The sequence below is a fragment of the Hemitrygon akajei genome, chromosome 12 (assembly GCF_048418815.1).
Source record: "Hemitrygon akajei chromosome 12, sHemAka1.3, whole genome shotgun sequence".
NCBI lineage: Eukaryota > Metazoa > Chordata > Chondrichthyes > Myliobatiformes > Dasyatidae > Hemitrygon > Hemitrygon akajei.
This window is the reverse complement of record NC_133135.1, coordinates 90,779,632-90,800,888: the sequence shown is the minus strand read 5'-3', so window position 1 is coordinate 90,800,888 and position 21,257 is coordinate 90,779,632. Positions and strand designations below refer to the sequence as shown.

The window sequence follows — 21,257 nt, the reverse complement described above, 5'->3', positions numbered from 1 at the left end:
ATCACTGATTAGGCTTTAAGTGGAATTTTATGGCAATTCCAGATGACACTCTTCTGGAACAGAAGTTTACAAGGGATGAGGAAATTCTGTTGTAGAGCTGAGTTAGCCAAATAGACTTCACAGGTGATGAAAGGGTGTAGAAAAATTCCTTGTGGCATTTGAGCCACTAACCATTGGCAAAAGAGTTAACTGGGAGAGGAGGTAACAGGAACATTCTATCTGAAAAGGCAGTGCAAGTAGATATTACAATTTTTTTTCGGAAATGGGGTTCTGGAATTAAATAAAAGAACCACATGGAATAATATTTGAGCTGTTCATGGATGTCTTGTACCATATCTACATTGTATCTGCAAACAAAGATGAGTGAAGAAGCATATTTTTGATTTTGATAAATAATGAGCATTGCTGATAATTCAGGAAAGAGTTTAATTGTAGAACAGCTTTTGAGCTTCGGATATACTCAGGTGGAATCTCCTTCCTACCTTTGCACTGGTGTGTTCTAGCTTACATTCAGACTAGCTTTCAAGTTTTCCATTATAACTCTATCATATACAGTGTGTGATCTAAAATGAGTTGAGACATTTATACTAGTATCTTTTCCCTCAGAGTGCTGCATTAGGGAAGTTACGGCTAGAATGTGCCAACATACTGGAGTCTAGAGGTGTTGCTGTCCGAGATCCAGATATGTTCAATTTCCTCTGGGTTCTTGACTTCCCATTGTTTCTACCAAAAGAAGAGAGACCTGAAGAGTATGAATCTGCACATCACCCCTTCACAGCTCCTAACCCAGATGATGCCCATCTCATTTACACAGATCCTGACCAGGTAATGGCATCTAAACATAAATCATAATGGCAAATTCTTAGATCATTGAGAATCCTCAAATACAATTGATACGTTGTTCATTTTTAAAGAGAAGTTCTTACATTTTTATGCCTTCAGATATAGACACTGAAATGTCAGTATCTAATGCACCAGCAGGCCTTTGATTCGAAGATCATTAGATTGTGCAATTGTGGAAAAAACACCTCAAAGCTCATTGGGGAAACAATACTTGGAGAATAAGTCTCCTACATCTCATAATGGCTGACTTAATACTGGAAATATTGCAAATGGTTTTAACATTAGCTCACCAAAGAGATTCTCAGGCAGCAAGGTCAAAACTGTAGCAAACACACAAGAATAAAAAAAGGACTGTTTTAGGGTCTTTAGGGTTTATTCTCCTGCAAATCTGTGTCACTAGGACCAGTACAAATATATTCAGGTTCCTAAGTAACTATGTGAATAATTGATATTAGATGGATTTTGTTTCATTTGAAATCTGTGAAGATTTGCTTTTACATCCAGAACATGCTGAGAGACTCTGCAGGCCCTTTCAAAGAACTTAGAACAGTCCAGCACAGTATGGGCCCTTTAGTCCATAGTGTTGTGCCGACCTATATAAGCTATTCCATAATCATTCTAACCCTTCCCTCTTCCCCTCCATTTTCTTACATTCATGTGCCTATCTAATTCTCTGAAATGTTTCTGTTGTATCATCTTCTATCACCGCCCCCTAGCAGTGCATTGCAGGCACCTACCATTCTGTCTAAAAAAAACACCTACCTCTGACATCCCTAAACTTTCCTCTACTCACCTTAAGCAGATGTCCTCTGGTATTGGCCGTTGCCACCCTGAGGAAAAAGTTTCTGGCTGTTCTCATTATCTGTGCCTCTGATAATCCTATACACCTCTATAAAATTGTCTCTCATCCTCTGCTCCAAAGAGAAACACCACATGAAAAGCTTGTCTTCCATACTGTTCATACAAATCAAATCATTACACCACTGCCCTGACTGCCATACCCGTTGCTCTAACTGTGCAATAAGGAGAGAAGCCTTAACTGAACCTCAGCTTAGACTCACTTACGACACTTCTTCACATTAAAGTCTCTTGAGCCTTTTTCAAAAGTGATTGAATTCTGTTTTCCATTATTCATGATTGGCCTCTTGACTTTCTAGCCTTTCCAATTTCAACTTTAGAGTTGCAGCATCCAAGGGGTATTTGCTATTGCTTTACTATGGCCAGATTCTGTTTCCTGCAGGTGAGGAGTCAGCATTATGACCTGGTACTGAATGGCAATGAAATAGGAGGAGGCTCCATTAGAATCCATAATATGGAATTGCAGCGTTATGTACTGGAATCAATATTAAAGGTATGTTGCTCAACTTGTATTGCTTATATTGCTTGTGTGTAATTACAAAGGAAAATCTTTCTCAAATGTTGTACCTTTGTATAAGATACATCACAAGTACAATCACCATAGCATTTATCAAAATACATAGAATGCAATATCAGTAAATCAGTAAGCTGACCACCATCTTCAACTTGACTGTTATCTTATGAATTTGGTCTTTATCAGACAACTGATGATTTGTACAAGCTCTAGGCCATAATTATTAAATCATTACCTTTTGTGAAATGAAAGTTGGTGTGCATGCTTTTAAAACAAAAATAGAGCAGATTAAAATATAGCTAATTAGTCTGTGTTACGTATAAATTATTTAGATACTGAAGACTGAACAGAATAAAAACCTTAATTATTGGGTATATTGAAAAGAACACAATTTGATCTGGCTGGGTATGAGAACTGGTCTCACTGACTTGAACATTTTCAGCTTAGAGCTGGAGTGGAAGTGAAGTTGAAGGGAGGAACTTAGCTGGACACTTTGATCCCGACACCATATATGTTACTTAATAGGTGGGATTTTAGCGAGAGCAGGAACAAGAGTGGGATTGAGAGTCAAGCATGTATGAAGTAAAGATCTTAAACTTATCCATCAAACACTGAATACCTACTGCCTGAGGAGATGTTGGAATTTATTCAAGTGGAAATAATGAAACATGGTTGTGATAAGTGGATATAGTTTTCTGAAACTGTAACCCAGAGTGCCAAATGCTGGATTGTTAACTGCCAGGATGTGTCGTGGTTTTTCGTGCCTCACAAATGAGTAAGAGACGCAGAAGATTCTTCAAGAAGGGTTAAACTTTAATTTGCAAATCAAAGCTGAGACAGTCATTGAGCTAGTCGCTGAATGTTTGGACACAGCATTTTTTATAGCAATCTCCTGGTCCAGTTGCATTAGCATATGTAATCGATCTATAGTTGCGTATTACACGTACCTCATGTACATCATTGTCCCTATTGTTTCTATCAATTGACTTAATTATGTTCTAATCTATATCTCTTAGCTACTTCTCATTAACTCATCATTGTCTTCTACATTTTTAGGATATATGCATAGCAAATAGCAAGCTCTTTCTGTAGCTACCTCTCATTAACACACCATTGTCATCTTAAGACTGCAGTCTCCTACCAAATTGGGTACATGCATAGCAAATAGCAAACTCAGAACTGAGCAATGTTCTAATCTACATTTCTTTAGCTCTTTAGCTACCTCTACATTCCTAAGATTTCATTCTACTAAATTGAGTACATGCATAGCAAATAGGAAGCTCAGAACTGACTTCATAGTTTTGGTAAATTTATACTTTTATACTCCAATAGATGGAGGATGAAGAAGTAAATGCCATAGTCCCTCTAGGAATGATCTTCACAGAAATGTGGCCTGAATCAGAATCCCAATAATTCTGAAGGATTGACAAAGTAACACTACAGCACAGAAACAGACCCTTCAGTCTATCTAGTCCAAGCCAAACTGTTATTCTATCTAGTCCCATTGCGCTGCACCTGGACCAAAGCCCTTCATACCCCTCCCATCCATATATTTGTCCAAACTTCCACACTCACACCATCCTCGGAGTGAAGAAGTACCCTCTCAGGTTCCCCTTAAATATTACTTCTTTTACCCTTAACCCACACCCTATACTTCTAGTCTCATCCAACCTCAGAAAAAGCCTAGTTGCATTTACCCTATCTATATCCCTCATATACCTTTATCAAATCTCTCCTCATTCTCCTATGAGGAGTAAAGTGCTAACCTGTTCAACCATTTCCTAACCTAAACACGAGGAAATCCACAGATGCTGGAGATTCAAGCAACACACACAAAATGCTGGTGGAACGCAGCAGGCCAGGCAGCATCTATAGGGAGAAGCACTGTCGAAGTTTCGGGCCGAGACCCTTCATCAGGACTAACGGAAAGAAAAGATAGTAAGAGATTTGAAAGTAGGAGGGGGGAGGGGGAAATCCGAAATGATAGGAGGAGGCAGGAGGGGATGGGGTGAAGCTAAGAGCTGGAAAGGTGATTGGCAAAAGGGATACAGAGCTGGAGAAGAGAAAGTATCATGAGATGGGAGGCCTAGGAAGAAAGAAAGGGGGAGGGGAGCACCAGAGGGAGATGGAGAACAGGCAAAGAGTGATGGGCAGAGAGAGAGAAGAAAAAGGGGGGAAAGGGGAAAATAAATAAATCAGGGATGGGGAAAGAAGGGGAGGAGGGGCATTAACGGAAGTTAGAGAAATCAATGTTCATGCCATCAGGTTGGAGGCTACCCAGCCTCCCTCCCCCCCCCCCCCCACTTTCTGCTTTCTGCAGGGATCACTCCCTACGCGACTCCCTTGTCCATTCGTCCCCCCATCCCTTCCCACTGATCTCCCTCCTGGCACTTATTCTTGTAAGCGGAATAAGTGCTACACCTGCCCTTGCACTTTCTCGCTCACCACCATTCAGGGCTCCAGACGACACTTCACCTGTGAGTCGGCTGGTGTGGTATACTGCGTCCGGTGCTCCCAGGGAGGCCTTTTATGTATTGGTGAGACCCGACGCAGACTGGGAGACCATTTCTATGAACACCTACGCTCTGTCCACCAGAGAAAGCAGGATCTCCCAGTGGCCACACATTTTAATTCCACGTCCCATTCCCATTCTGATATGTCTATCCATGGCCTCCTCTACTGTCAAGATGAAGCCACACTCAGGTTGGAGGAACAACACCTTATATTCCGTCTGGGTAGCCTCCAACCTGATGGCATGAACATTGATTTCTCTAAATTCCATTAATGCCCCTCCTCCCCTTCTTTCCCCATCCCTGATTTATTTATTTTTTCCCCTCCCCCCTTTTTTCTCTCTTTCTGCCCATCACTCTGCCTGTTCTGCATCTCCCTCTGGTGCTCCCCTCCCCCTTTCTTTTTCCCTAAGCCTCCCGTCTCATGATCCTTTCCCTTCTCCAGCTCTGTTTCCTTTTTGCCAATCACCTTTCCAGCTCTTAGCTTCACCCCACCCCCTCCTGTCTTCTCCTATCATTTTGGGTTTCCCCCCTCCCCCTCCTACTTTCAAATCTCTTACTATCTTTTCTTTCAGTTAGTCCTGGCGAAGGGTCTTGACCGGAAACGGCAACAGTGCTTCTTCCTATAGATGCTGCCCGGCCTGCTGCGTTCCACCAGCATTTTATGTGTGTTGCAACCATTTCCTTTAACACTTGGAGTCCCAGCAACATTTTTGAAAATTTTCTCTGCACTTTTTCAATCTTATTGCTAACTTTCCTGTAGGTAGATGACTAGAACTGTATATAATACTCCCAAGTTTGGCATCACCAGCACTCTTTACATATTCAACATAACATCCCAACTCCTGTACCCTGATTCATGAAGGCCAATGTGCCAAAAGATTTCTGTATGATCCTGTCTACTGTGATGCCACTTTCAAGAAATTATGGCTCCATATTCCCAGATCCCTCTGTTCTGCCTCACTTTTCAGTGCCTTACCATACATTGTGAGGTTAAACCAGGGTAAGACAAACACAAAGTGTAACACCTCACACTTGTCTACATTAAATTCTATCTGCCAGTTTTCAGCTCCTTTTTCCAGCTGATCCAGATCCTGCAGCAAGTCTTGATAGTCTTCCTCACTGTCCATTACACCCTCAATCTTGGTGTCATCTGCAAATTTGCTGATCCAGTTTTCCACATTATCATCCCAGTCACTGATAAAGATGCCAGAAACAACACCAGACCCAGCACCGATTCCTATGGCACACCAGGCCTTCAGTTAGAGACACAGCCTTCTACTACACTGCCTTCACCTGCTAAGCCATTGTTGAATTCATTGTACTACTTCATTCTGAATACCAACTGACTGAGCCTTCTTGACAGACCTGCCATGCAGTATTTTGTCAAAGGCCTTGCTAAAGTCCATGTCGACAAATTCACTGATGTTTCTTCATCAACTTCAGCAAACTTGAAGGCAAAATATAAGGCTATTGGTAGGATTCTTAAGTGTGGAGGAAGAGAGTGATCTTGTGGTATATTGGCCTTCATTAGTCAGGGAATTAAGTTCAAGAGCTGCAGGGTAATGTTGCAGCTCTAGTCAAGTCAAGTCACTTTTATTGTCATTTCGACCATAATTGCTCGTACAGTACATAGTAAAAATGGGACAATGTTTTTTCAGGACCATGGTGTTACATGACACAGTACAAAAACTAGACTGAACTAAGTAAAAAAACAACACAGAGAAAGCTACACTAGACTACAGACCTACACTGGACTGCATAAAGTGCACAAAACAGTGCAGGCATTACAATAAATAATAAACAAGACAATAGGGCAGCAAGGTGTCAGTCCAGGCTCTGGGTATTGAGGAGTCTGATAGCTTGGGGGAAGAAACTGTTACATAGTCTGGTCGTGAGAACCCGAATGCTTCATTGCCTTTACCCAGACGGCAGGGGGAGAAGAGTTTGTATGAGGGGTGCGTGGGGTCCTTCATAATGCTGTTTGCTTTGCAGATGCAGCGTGTAGTGTAAATGTAGGTAATGGTGGAAAGAGAGACCCCAATGATCTTCTTAGCTGACCTCACTATCCACTGCAGGGTCTTGCGATCCGAGATGGTGCAATTTCCAAACCAGGCAATGATGCAGCTGCTCAGGATACTCTCAATACAACCCCTTTAGAATGTGATGAGGATAGGGGGTGGGAGATGGACTTTCCTCAGCCTTTGCAGAAAGTAGAGACGCTACTGGGCTTTCTTTGCTATGGAGCTGGTGTTCAGGGACCAGGTGAGATTCTCCGCCAGGTGAACACCAAGAAATTTGGTGCTGTTAACAATCTCTACCAAGGAGCCGTCGATGTTCCGTGGGGAGTGGTCGCTCTGTGCCCTCCTGAAGTCAACAACCATCTCTTTTGTTCACATTCAGAGACAGGTTGTTGGCTCTGCACCAGTCCGTTAGCCGCTGTACCTCCTCTCTGTAAGCTGACTCGTCGTTCTTGCTGATGAGACCCACCACGGTCGTGTCATCGGCGAACTTGATGATATGGTTCGAGCTGTGTGTTGCAGCACAGTCGTGGGTCAGTAGAGTGAACAGCAGTCGACTGAGCACACAACCCTGGGGAGCCCCCGTGCTCAGTGTGCTGGTGTTGGAGATGCTGCTCCCGATCCGGACTGACTGAGGTCTCCCAGTCAGGAAATCTAGGATCCAGTTGCAGAGGGAGGTGTTCTGGCCCAGCAGGCTCAGCTCTCCAATTAGTTTCTGAGAGATGATTGTGTTGAATGCTGAACTGAAGTCTATGAACAGCATTCGAATGCACGTCTTTTTTGTCCAGGTGGGTTAAGGCCAGGTGGAGGGTGATGGCAATGGCGTCGTCTGTTGAGCGGTTGGGACAGTATGCAAACTGCAGGGGGTCCAGTGAGGGGGGCAGCAGGGTCTTGATATGCCTCATGACGAGCCTCTCAAAACACTTCATGATGATGGATGTGAGTGCAAAACTCTAGTTAGACCACACTTGGAGCATTGCGTTCATTTAGGGTCTGGATGTGGAAGCATTGGAAAGGGTACAGAGGAGATTTACCAGGATGCTGCCTGGTTTAGAGAGTATGCATTATGATCGGAGATTAAGGGAACTAGGGTTTTACTCTTTGGAGAGAAGGAGGTTGAGAGGAAACATGATAGAGGTATACAAGATAGTAAGAGGAATAGATAGAGTGGACAGCCAGCGCCTCTTTCCCAGGGCACCACTGCTCAATACAAGAGGACGTGGCTTTAAGGTAAGGGGAGGAAAGTTCAAGGGGGATATTAGAGGAAGGTTATATGGGAGGCAGGGTTTATGGGTTGGCACAACTCTGGGCCGAAGGGCCTGTACTGTGCTGTACTATTCTATGTTCTATTAAACTAATTGGATTATGATCACTAAATCCAAAGTGATCCTCCTCACACGCTTCTGTTACCTGCCCAGTGTCATTTCCTAATAGAAGATCCAGAGTCACAAACTCTCTATTTAGGACTTCCTTATATTGATTATATTGTTAAGCAAACTTTCCTTAACACCCTTGACAAAGTCTGTCCCATTCAGTCCTTTTACAGTATGAGAGTCCCAGTCAATATGTAGAAGGTTAAAATAGCCTACAACCACAACTTTATTTTTCTTTTAACTGTCTACTATCTCTCTTCAAATTTGCTCCTCTAAATCACACTGACTATTGGTTGGTTTATATTATAACCCTATCAACGTGGTCATCCCTTTCTTATTCCTTAGTTCCACCCATATGAATGACTTCCGTAGACGAGCTCTCCAGTCTGTCCTCTTTTAGCACTGCCATGACACTTTCTCTGACTAGTAATGCTATCTTTCCCCCTTTAATCCCTCCTGCATTATCATGTCTAAAACAATGGAACCCTGGAACTTTGAGGTGCCAGTCCTGCCCCACCTGTTACCAAGCCCCACTAATGGATACGATGCCCTACCTACAATACTTCTTGCTTGGAAATAGATGCAACTCAAAAATTAGTCCCACCATTCTCAACCTTTTATTTCCTGTCTTCTTATGTATGTCTAACACCTTTCCCTACAACCACTCTGCTAGCTGCCCTGGCAATCTGGATCCCATCCCCCTTCCCTTCTGAGTCATAGAACCAGACTCAATGCCAGAGACCTATGAGCTTTGTTAAGTCGGCACCTCCCCCCACCCACAATAGTATCCAAAACAATATACCGTACTTGTATTGAGAGGAACTGCTGCAGAGTTACCCTGCAATGGCTGTCTATTCCTTTCTCTCTCCTCTGTCCTGCACCTTGGGTATAACTGTCTCCCTGTATCTTCTGTCAGCACCTCAACCTCCTGAAGATCTAGAGTTCATCCAGCAGCAGCTGGATGCACTTCTTGAAGGCGTAGTCGTCTGGAGGTGGCACTAATTTCCCACATCGCACAAATGGAGTGTTCACTGTCCTGACTGTCATTCCCATTGCTCTAACTGTACAATAAGAAAGAAAGAAACAAATAAGTTTACCAGGAACTTGCAATACCTTAGCTGAAGCCTCTCAGAAACCTCTTGAGCCAAAGCCTCAGCTTCCACACTGGCCCACTCACACTGTGGCTGATCCCATAATACCTCCTCCACATAAACCTGACCTTTAATTGGCCTTTTCGAAGTGCCTAATTACCCAATGATCTCAAACTCCACTGAAAGTCTTGATAGGTCCCACTCACTTTTCAAATCGCAAGCTCCCTCACCACAGTTAGCAGCTCGTGTAATCTCAAGCTCCACAAAAAGATTGTGTTCTGTGGCTGGGGATTCCATAATTAAAGGGTACAATGTCATGATTGGGGTCAACCACTTAGGACTAAGAATAATAAGAAAATTTCTTGTACAGTTGTGAATCTTTGAAATTTTCAGAATGAACTTGTTCAGTCATCAAATATATTCAAGGTAACTATTGATTTGAGTTTGGACACTAATAATAATCACAGAAGGTGGAGAAAGTTGGGCATGAAAGTGGACACAATTTATGAATTCATCTTGTCAGATTGTTGATGTGGTTTTGAAACTTAGCCAAAAGTGGTGTATGAGGGAGGGAAAAGTTATATAATTAAAAGATTAACTCAGCAAAATAATACTTTAAGTATAAGCAGTGCAAGAAGTAACATTTGAATACTAATAATGCACAACTAAACAAAATCAAATCATTGAAAACAGGGTAAAGGTAAAAATCATAAAGCATTCATGAATGAATGACAAAATAACAAAACAGATTCGAACATATACCTCAGGCTAATGTGGGAAGCAAGGCAGGAGATTGCTGAGCCTCTGGCAATGATCTTTGTATCATCAATGGGGACGGGAGAGGTTCAGGAGGATTGGAGCATTGCAGATGTTGTTCTCTTATTCAAGAAAGGGAGTAGAGATAGCCTAGGAAATTATAGACCAGTGAGTCTTACTTCAGTGCTTGTTAAGTTGATGGAAAAGATCCTGAGATGCAGGTTATATGAACATTTGGAGAAGCATAATATGATTAGGAATAGTCAGCATGGCGTTGTCAAGGGCAGGTCGTGCCTTACGAGCGTGCTTGAATTTTTTGAGGATGTGACTAAAAACATTGATGAAGGTAGAGCAGTAGGTGCTAGTGTATATGGATGTTAGCAAGGTATTTGATATGGTACCCCATGCAAGGCTTATTGAAAACATAAGGAGGCATGGGATCCAAGGGGACTTTGCTTTGTGGATCCAGAACTGGCTTGCACACAGAAGGTAAAGAGTGGTTGTAGATGGGTCATATTCTGCATGGAGGTTGGTGACCAGTGGTGTGCCTCGGGGATTTGTTCTGGGACCCCTACTCTTTGTGATTTTTATAAATGATCTGGATGAGGAAGTGGAGGGAAGGGTTAGTAAATTTGCTGATGACACAAAGGCTGGGAGTGTTGAGGGCTGTCAGAGGTTACAGTGCGACATTGATAAATGGCAAAACTGGGTTGCAAAGTGGCAGATGGAGATCAACACAGGTAAGTGTGAGGTGGTTCATTTTGGTAGGTCAAATATGATGGCAGAATATAGTATTAATGGTAAGTCTCTTGGCAACGTGGTTCAGAGGGACCTTGGGGTCCGAGTCCATAGGACGCTCTACGCAGGTTGACTCTGTGGTCAAGAAGGCATATGGTGTATTGGCCTTCATCAACCGTGGGATTAAGTTCAAGAGCTGAGAGGTAATGTTACAGCTTTATAGGACCCTGGTCAGACCCCACTTGGAGTACTCTGCTCAGTTCTGGTCACCTCACTACAGGAAGGATGTCGAAACTATAGAAAGGATGTAGAGGAAATTTAGATAGATAGATAGATAGATAGATAGATACTTTATTCATCCCCAAGGGGAAATTCAATGTTCCTCCAGTATGATATCACATAAACCAAGACTAACTGACCAAAAAAAATCACATAATTATAACATACAGTTACAACAGTGCAAAGCAATACCATAATTTGATAAGAGCAGACCATGGGCACGGTAAAAAAAAAGTCTCAAAGTCCCAGATAGCCCGTCATCTCACGCAGATGGCAGAAGGAAGAAACCTCCAACGTGGCAAAACTTCCCGATGCAGCCTCTGGAAGCACCCGAGCACAGCCAACTGTGAGTCCGTCCGAAAACTTCCGACAACTTCGTGCCTCCGACCCGCCCTCCGACACCGAGCACCGAGCACCATCTCTGCCGAGTGCTTCAACCCCGGCTCCGGCCACCAAGCAACAGGCAAAGCCGAGGATTCGGGGCCTTCCTCTCTGGAGATCTCTCCGATCGCTCAGTAGCAGCGTCAGCAGCACAGGCATGTCAGAAGTTTCGCCAGATGTTCCTCCGTGCTTCACACATCCGTCTCAATCAAATCAGGATTGTGCACGGCCCCTACTTACAGATAACGGATATTCCTTACTGGAGTGGCCGCTGCGCCCTGCGTCGTCGCGCCGCCATCTTGATGTTGTATCTTGATGTTATTTACAAGGATGTTGCCTGGATTGGGGAGCGTGACTTATAAGAATAGGGTGAGTGAACCTGGCCTTTTCTCCTTGGAGCGACAGAGGATGAGAGGTGACCTGATAGAGGTGTATAAGATGATGAGAGGCATTGATCGTGTGGATGGTCAGGAGTTATTTTCCCGGGGCTGGGGTGGCTGACACGAGGGGGCATGGTTTTAGAGTGCTTGGGGGTGGATGCAGGGGGGATGTCGGGGTAGGTTTTTTGCGCGGAGATTGGTGGGTGTGTGAGGTGGGCTGCCAGCAGTAGTGGAGGAGGCAGATGCAGTGGGGTCTTCTGGGAGACTCATGGATGGGTACATGGGGCTTGGGAAAATAGCGGGCTATGGGTAACCCTAGGTAATTTCTAGGGTAGGTACATGTTCGGCATGGCTTTGTGGGCCGGGAGCCCTGTATTGTGCTGTAGGTTTTCGATGTTTCTGTATCTTTCTATGACCTGGTTGCCAAGTGATTAAAATTTTGGAATTAAATATTATGCTAAATTTGACAAAGTTGTTTTAAAAAAATGACTGTGTAACCCTGATAATAAATGATGGCATAGAGTGAAACATAAGTGCGGCCCTGGAAAATAGGTATACAATCATAAGAGAAAACAAACCTTGATGCTACCAGTAGCACAATTGGAAAGAATGAAAACAGTTTACTTTATTGTCACCAAACAATTGATACTAGAGCATACAATCATCACAGCGATATTTGATTCTGTGCTTCGCGATTCCTGAAGTTCAAAGTAAATATAATAAAATTTTAAATTATAAATCATAATTAGAAAATAGAAAAGGGAAAGTAAGGTAGTGCAAGTCAGGTCCAGATATTTGGAAGGTACGGCCCAGATCCGGGTCAGGATCCATTCAGCAGTCTTATCACAGTTGGAAAGAAGCTGTTCCCAAATCTGGCCGTATGAATCTTCAAGCTTCTGAACCTTCTCCCAGAGGGAAGAGGGACAAAAAGTGTGTTGGCTGGGTGGGTCGCGACCTTGATTATCCTGGCAGCATTGCTCCGACAGCCTGCGGTGTAAAGTGAGTCCAAGGATGGCAGATTGGTTTGTGTGATATTCTGGGCCATGTTCACTATCTTCTGCAGCTTCTTCCAGTCTTGGACAGGACAACTTCCATACCAGGTTCTGATGCACCCTAGAAGAATGCTTTCTACAGTGCACCTATAAAAATTAGTGAGGGTTTTAGGGGACAGGCCAAATTTCTTCAGCTTTCTCAGGAAGTAAAGGCGCTGGTGGGCCTTATTGGCAGTGGACTCTGCTTGGTTAGACCAAGTCAGGTCATTTGTGATATTCACCCCGAGGAACTTAAAGCTTTTGACCTGTTCCACCTGCGCACCACCAATGTAGATGGGGTTGTGCAGTCCGCTACTCCTTAAGTCAACAACCAATACCTTCGTCTTGCTGACATTGAGGGATAGGCTATTGCCTTTGCACCATGCCACTAGGTTTTTAATTTCCTCTCTGTACTCAGACTCATCATTACCTAAGATACAGCCTACAATTGTGGTGTCATCAGCAAACTTATATATTGAGTTCGATTGAAATTTGGCTACACAATCATGGGTGTACAGTGAGTACAGCAAGGGGCTGAGTACACGGCGTTGTGGGGCACCGGTGCTCAGAGTGATTGTAGAGGAGAGCTTGTCCCCTATCTTTACAGCCTGGGTCCTGTCTGTGAGGAAGTTGAAGATCCAGCTGCAGATCTGAGTGTTAAGACCCAGGTTCCGGAGCTTAGGAATCAGTTTATTTGGAATGGAATAAAGGCAGAGCTGTAGTCAATGAAAAGGAGCCTTACATATGCGTCTTTATTCTCCAGGTGTTCTAAGGAGGAATGTAGTGCCAAAGAGATGGCATCTGCCGTTGACCCGTTGCTCCGGTAGACGAATTGCAAAGCGTCAAGGTTATGGTTGATGTGTGCCATAACCAATCGCTCGAAGCACTTCATAGCAATGGATGTCAGAGCCACAGGTCGATAGTCATTCAGGCATGCCACCTTGCTTTTCTTTGGCACCGAGATTATCGTTGCCTTCTTAAAACACGAGGGGATCTTAGGCTGAAGCAGGGAGCAGTTGAAGATGTCAGCAAACACTCCAGCTAGCTTGCTTGCATAGGCCCGGAGAACCCGTCCTGGGGCACCATCTGGGCCCGTCGCCTTCCTTGGATTTATCTTCAGGAAGGCTCTTCTAACGCCTTCCTCGGTGACGATGAATCTCGATGCCACCAGGTCCGGTTCATCCGGAGGGGGCAGGACGCTCCTGTTCGAATCTTGCGTAGAATACATTAAGTTCGTCAGGAAGAGAAGTGCTACAGTTACTGATATTCCCAGCCTTTTCTTTGCGCCCAGTGATCTCATTAAGACCCTGCCATAGTCTACTGGCATCCCTCTGGTTAGCCTGGGCTTCCAACTTGGCTCGATATTGCCTCTTGGCACCCTTAATGGCTTTCCGTAGTTCACACCTGGATTCTGTGTAGCGACTGGTATCCCTGGACCTAAAAGCCGCAGCTCTAGCCTTCAAAAGGGACTGGACCTCATAATTCATCCAAGGTTTCCGGTTAGGGAATACCCAGATCATCTTGCGAGACACACAGTCCTCTGTGCATTTCCAGATAAAGTCCGTGACAGCTGAGGCATGCTCATTGAGGTTAGCTGCCGGGTCCTTGAATACTAACCAGTCCACTGATTCAAAGCAGTCACGCAGGATCTCATCCGTTTCCTCTGTCCAATGCAACACCTCTTTTGACACCGTGACCTCCCGCTTCAGTTTCTGTTTGTAAGCCGGGAGGAGGTGTACGGCCTGATGGTCCGATTTTCCGAAGTGAGATCATTGGACGGAACGGTAGGCATCCTTGACTGCTGTGTAGCAATGGTCAAGTATATTCGGGCCTCTAGTGGAGCATGAGACATGTTGGTATAACTTTGGCAGCACTTTTCTGAGGTTGGCCTGGTTGAAGTCTCCGGCTGTAAAGAGCAAAGCCTCCGGATACCTGGTCTCAAGTTCACTGATGTTGGCATACAGTGTATTCACAGCACACTCCACATCCGCCTGGGGGGGAAATGTATGACCGAGGTGAATTCCTGTGGCAGATAATAGGGACGATACTTCACCGACAGATGTTCCAGGTCTGGATTTAAGGAGCTTGTCAGTGCCACTGTGTCCGAGCATCATGCAGTGTTGATCATTAGGCAGACACCACCTCCCTTCGTCTTGCCCGAAGACACCTTGCGGTCCATCCGATGGATCAAAAATCCGTCTGTTCGGATGGCACAGTCGGGGGTGGCAGGGGAGAGCCAGGTCTCTGTGAAACAGAATACACAGCAGTTCTGCATCTCCCTGCAGTAGGTGAGTCTCCCTTTAAGATAATCCACCTTGTTCTCTATGGCTTGCACATTAGCTAGTAAGATGGTGGGCAGAGGGACCCTAAAGCCCCTCCGCTTCAATCTGACCAGCAGCCCAGCTCTTTTCCCACGCTTCCTTGGTAAATCTTCTTTCCAGGTTTCCCTCGATGTAGTGTGTTGTTGTCAGCTCTTTGAGGTTGGTGGATACGTCCCGCAGGGATCAATCGGCGGGTCGCGTCGTCGGGTGCTCCAGGTCGGGCCGAGTGATGGGGAGGCTCCGCTGCCACTTCCAACTGCCAGGGGCCCGGGCTGTCGATTGGGTCGGGCCCTGAAGCCGACACTTAATCCCGGAGGGCTAGGCTGCCGGCTGAAACAAGTCCATGAACTGAGTCACGGTTGCGGAGGCCTCTGCTCCAGCCGAGCCCCGGGCTCAATTTCCGAGTTATATTTTGCAGTGAAGATTAGATAGTTATCATGCGTGATTTTAATAATCAAATTGACTTGGCAATCAAATTGATATTTGTAGTTTGGGTTTGTGTTGTCATGAGCAGAGTGCTACAAAGATCAGTAGTGGACTTTCAACAACTCAGAATTTCTATTATTGACTTTCATCCAAGTTTGTTGGAAAGAGTAAATAAGAGGGATTAAAAATAGTAAAGCAGTGAGACAACTAAAAATGGTGCAGAAAAAGATTTTGGTGTTCTACTAATGAAATGTAGAGAAACAATCGTTTAAGTTCAACAGGCAACTAGGAAGGCAAATGGTATGCTGGTGTTTATTTTGAAGGGTTCTGAGAACATAAGATAAGGAAGTCTTGCTGTGAGATGATACTGAGTTTTGCTTTGATTTCAAGTGGGAGTGTGTGAAGTTTTACATCAGAAGATGGATATTGTTATGGGACCAGTAGAACATTGTCAAAGTAGATTGATTCAGGATTGAGAAATTAAGATTAGTGTATATTACTGGAATTTAGGAGAATGAAGGGAGATCTCATTAAGATTTTTAGACAAAAATAACGGGTAGATGCCAAAAGCTGGTTTAGAGAGTTAAGAATAGGAAGCTAGGTTTCAGATTGTGGTCAATCATTTAGGACAAAGATATTTCTGTACAAGAAGCTTGTAAACATTTGAACTTTTCTGACGAGTGTAGAGACTCAGTTATTGGTTTTATTTGATATACTGATAGGCTTTTAGATATGAAATGAAGGACTATAGAAATCAGACAAAAAACTGCTGGAGGTACAGAATCATCCAAGAATCTATTCAAATCTGCTCTGTATACAGTTCTTGCTTTCTTAAAAGTAATACCTGTTCTGCTTCAATAATTTAACCAATTTGTTGTCCATATCCCTTTGAATTTAGTTAATGCATTAAGTTATTATGTCAAACATCCTTGAAAATATGAGAGGCAGGACTTCAACCTTAGTACACCTATTAAATAATTTTTTAAATTAAGTTAATCCATCATGAACTCAACATGACAAAAAGAATACCTGTGGCTGCAAAAGGTACAAGTTGATGCATTGGTTCAAAATGCAAAATGTTGACCCATTGCCTTTTGCGTTCACAGATGTTGCTCGACTGAATTCTTCCACTGTTTGTTCCAGTTTGCAGTATCTTCATCATTTGTCTTATATCTGCATTGACATTCATTTACTGGTGCACAAATGAATGAAAAATGTTTTAGAAATCAGTATTTTGAGTAAATGCAACAATGGTGGGGCAAGTGGAACATACAAGCAGACCCCAGGTTACGAATGAGTTCCGTTCCTGAGTCCGTCTTTAAGTCCGATTTGTACGTAAATCGGAACAAGTACATCCGGTATTATTAGCATCAGTTAGTCAAACGTTTGTCTTAGTATATAGTATATATTTTACCTTTCTATGCATTAAGAAACGTATGTATTCCAATAACTAAACCACTGCATTGCTTAGTAATAATTGTAGCTTTCATCAGGGCAGGGCCTTTCACATGTTCCATTATTCTCACTTTATCCTTTATCCTTTAAAATTGTTCCGATCGTTGACCGACTATAGCTTAATGCTTTTCCAATGACTGATGACATTTCATCTCTTTCCAAACGCTTTATTATTTCCACTTTATTTTCAATCGTGATCACTTCCCATCAACGGAACAGAAACACTGCGGGCAGTGGGTCCTGAGCTCTGCTGGGTCCTAAGGACCACCGCACTGAATTCCCCGGTTCCTAAAGTCCACCGCAATGAGACGGGTTAAATTGGACAAGTGGGGGCTGTGTTTGGTTTGGGTATTTGATTCTCCACAATGGGAAAATAAACTGGAGGTGGCAGTGTTCTTTTTATGAGGTTGAGTTGCGAGCTCGGAAGCGGTCTGTCACTGGATTGAACTGTTCTCGAGCCCGGTGCTGATCTCACTGCGCCACCAGCCAACTGGAAAAGGTGGGGGCGGGGTCAGGGTGAATCTTGCTAAGAAAAATTTAAGCCAAATACAAAGTTACACACTCAACACAGTGTCAACGGCAACGACTTAAAATGGCAGGCAGCATTCTCCTTCAACTCAGTTCATAAGTAGGAGTTGTTCGTAAGTCGGACGTTCGTAACTCAGGGACTACCTGTAATCACATAGAATTGTTTCAGTTGAATAGATCTTTGTTTGTGTTTATCATAGGAAGACAGTGGATTATTACAACATCTACTGAAGGCATTAGATTCTGGTGCACCGCCCCATGGGGGAATTGCATTGGGTGAGTTCCGGAATAAATGTTTGTCAGTCTATGATTAAATTAGAATAAATGAAACCTCCTGGTTTCCTTGGCTGCGTAAGTCTAGGGAAGACAACCTCTGGCCCCACCAAAAACTCGTGAGATTGAGGCACTCTCCCCCACCCAAACTCTAATTTGTGTGGATGCTGTGTAAGTTGCTGCCATGTTACAAATTGGTGCAATGAAATAACAGACAGTACACTGCATACAATTAAAGGAATTATATTTATGAATCTTAACTGAAGGGTTAGTAAAGAATAACAAAAAGAAAAGGGCCCATTCTAATTAAACAGTCAAATGTGTACAAGTTGGAGCTCATTTTGAACTTCTCTGTCACTCATGTGCTGGGCACTCATCAGCGTGAATGCCCACTCCACTTTCTGAATGTTGCTCGCAATCCACCTTGAACAAACAGGTCTCCCACCAGATCGTATGCTAGGACTGGTTCTCCCCAGTGTCTTCTGTCTTCAACTGCCCCCAGAACAAAAGCCCAAGACCAACCTCATTGCCACTCACCAAGAAAACCTCCTGCTAATTGAATGGCACACATTCCACATCATCCCTTCTCTTTAACAGTAACCCATACAAGCTGAAAGGGAGCCGCTGAAAACCAGCAGCTCTCACAGAACTGCCAAAATGAAATACATACAACATAACAGTAAAAATATGAACCAGATCATTACACAGGTTTTTTATTGATAGCCTATCATGCAGCTCACAATCACAGCTGAGGGTGTAGAGTTTCTGGGATCTTTTTAACATCGAATAGAAAATTGATGGAAAGCACTTTTATCCTGAGCAAATTTGTTAAAAATTAAAGGAAAAGCATGGGCACCTCTTTGTCAAAGATCTGGGTTACAACTGGTCTAAGGAATTTTGCCACAGGTGTCATTTTCCACTTATCAAAAATTGTTATCACTTTTACTGGGGCTAGCTTTTGATTTTTGATTTTTAAGAAGTGGAATTCAAATTCTGGCTTGTTGGATATGACTCTTCTTAAATTTAATTCAGCAATACAATCACTCCACTAGCTACACTTACTTTCAATCCTGAGGGAATTCTGGTCCGGGCAGGCTTTATTTATTAAAGCTAAAGGCAACAAAATCCTGTTTTTTTTTAACATTTTTTAAATATTAAGTAGCCATGACTTATGACTATTTAGGATGTTTGATTCATTGTCTAATCTGTTTCATTCCAGGCTTGGACAGACTGATAGCTCTTACAGTTGGAGCTTCAACTATCAGGGATGTGATTGCCTTTCCTAAATCTTTCAGAGGACATGATCTAATGAGCAATGCCCCAGACTCTGTGAATCCTGAAGAACTAAGCCCATATCATATTCAGGTCAATTGGCCAGCAGAAATCCACAAGGACAAAACCAACTCATGAATTACTGCACGGATTATTTCCTGAGACAAAAGCAACAGCAGCCAAAGGATTTGGACTATATAAGTTTGTATCATTACCAGAAGCATTGAGGTCTGAACTTCTCTGCTGTGGCATTGAACATATTTTCCAATATTTCATGCTCACTTCTATCAAATCATGGCAACTTACTCACTAAAACCTCTCTTTCTTCAAGTAATAAGGTAAATTACATTCAGGATAAAACAAGGTTGTCCTATAATTTATTGGGTTCATCCAAATTGGAGTAGGGGAAGAGAAGAAGAAGCAACTTCTATGCCATGCTGAGCTCCCTATAGAATCTCTTGTGCCAGGGCAGCAGTACAAGTAACATTGTAGATACCATAGTGAAACGGCAGAAATCACACTCCCTGTGGTTTAGGTTCAAGCATAGATCAAGGTTGGCCCATGATTTTGCTAAGTATATCAATCCAAAAGCTGTGGGATCACCAGATCACCCAAATGTGAGGTTAGTGAAAGAGCCTCAACTCCATCACTCCCAGAGTTCTTCCTCAGCCCTGATTTCTGTGAATTGTTCTGGTGCACAAATAGGTGGTAGAAAAGCAGTTGAGCTTTTGCAGAATTCGGGGCGTTTATTTTGTAATATTGACAGTTGACTGCTAAATTGTCAATGCCATTTGGGAATGGAACAAGGAATCTAAGTCCGAAGTACAAGTCTCGTCAAATCTCAAACCTCGCTGAACCTGGGACCATACTGAAAGAAATCACTAAAATAGAGGCAGGGGCCCATTCACTTAATGGCATTGGAAAATACAGTCGTATATTTAATGGTCCAAGAAGTTCTACTCTGCTTTCAATTCTGTACTTGTGCTACATTGATATTTTGTGATCTGTAATGTTTTGCAAATAATACCATAAAACAGAAATGATCAGTTGACTATAAAATACTGCAACACACAGAATGTTAATTGAAACACTTTCAAAGGGTAGTGGTGAAAGTAAAATAATTAATGCCACATTGCCCTAAGCAGTAACAATAGATACATAAAAATCCACACGAAATGTTGAACTCAGCAGGCCAGGCAGCCTCGGCCTGAAAAATCGACAGTTTAACTCTTTCACATAGATGCTGACTGGCCTGCTGAATTCCTCCAGCATTTTGTTTGTATTCCTTGGATTGCCAGATTTTCTCTTGTTTGTGATTACACACAAATCCATTGGTTTTGGGATTTTCTGAGGATGTACCCATGAAAACATTCAATCTGTTACTGCACAAGAGGTTAAACAAGCTGCCACAACTACACTGTCTCCAAGGCAATGTGGCCTTAGGCTGTTACTGTGGATTGGGTTCAGTTTTCAGTCCATTTCACAGATGCTTTTGTGTGAATTATTCTTAAAGTGAGATGGTTAATGCATAGGTCTTGACAAGAAAAAATGACGATTGAGTGCATTACCTCTGAAGTGAGTTGTGCCTTCTTTATATGTCCTCCAACTCGCAGTAGCCCCTCAGTCAGGAAAGGGACAGAGTTACTAAGGGGACTTGGTTTTGGGAGAGGTTCCTGATTGTGATAAACCTGTCTTAGAACTAGATAGAATCTAACCTTTTCCAATTCAGTTGCTGAGCACTGAGAGGTTGTTTACAAAGGTGCCAACCATTACAAAGGCTGTCTTTGGCTACTCCTCTAATAGAACGAGTAATATGCGAGAGCTGGGCATTTGCTCTGGTAAGTAACTTCCAGCTTAAAAAACACTCAAAGTGTGTTCTGCCAATTTGGAAAAGTGATAAATGGGTTAAGTTGTTCTACACTTGAGGACGTTTTTCTACATCTGCCTCAAGGGTCAGCTAAGTCAAAAGTTTTCCATTGTCTATGTTCGTGATGGAGATCAGCTAAAAATGTTGGGCCAGTTAACTATGAGGAGAGGGTGAGCTGATAAGTTTTGAGCCGCTTTGTGGCATGATCAGCCAGGTTGAGATCAGTAGGAACACAGTTTCATTGGCTCCTCTGAGTTGCTTGCCTGATATGTTGGGTCCTATTATGTACATAAGCATAGAATCAATGGCTTCATTTAATATCAGAGAATGTATGCAATAT

General features: G+C 43.1%; 1 protein-coding gene across 3 annotated transcripts in view; it reads left to right on the top strand.

The window, feature by feature from the left end:
* Positions 1-20,109, top strand: part of dars2 (aspartyl-tRNA synthetase 2, mitochondrial) — an 80,655-nt gene extending 60,546 nt beyond the window's left edge. For all 3 annotated transcript variants that reach the window (XM_073063665.1, XM_073063664.1, XM_073063666.1), the window contains exons 14-17: positions 607-825; positions 2,084-2,194; positions 17,706-17,781; positions 18,998-20,109. In XM_073063665.1, coding sequence (XP_072919766.1) covers positions 607-825; positions 2,084-2,194; positions 17,706-17,781; positions 18,998-19,188 — 597 coding nt within the window. In that variant the 3' untranslated portion in view covers positions 19,189-20,109. The remainder of the gene's footprint in view (positions 1-606; positions 826-2,083; positions 2,195-17,705; positions 17,782-18,997) is intronic.
* The last annotated feature ends 1,148 nt before the right edge of the window (positions 20,110-21,257 follow it).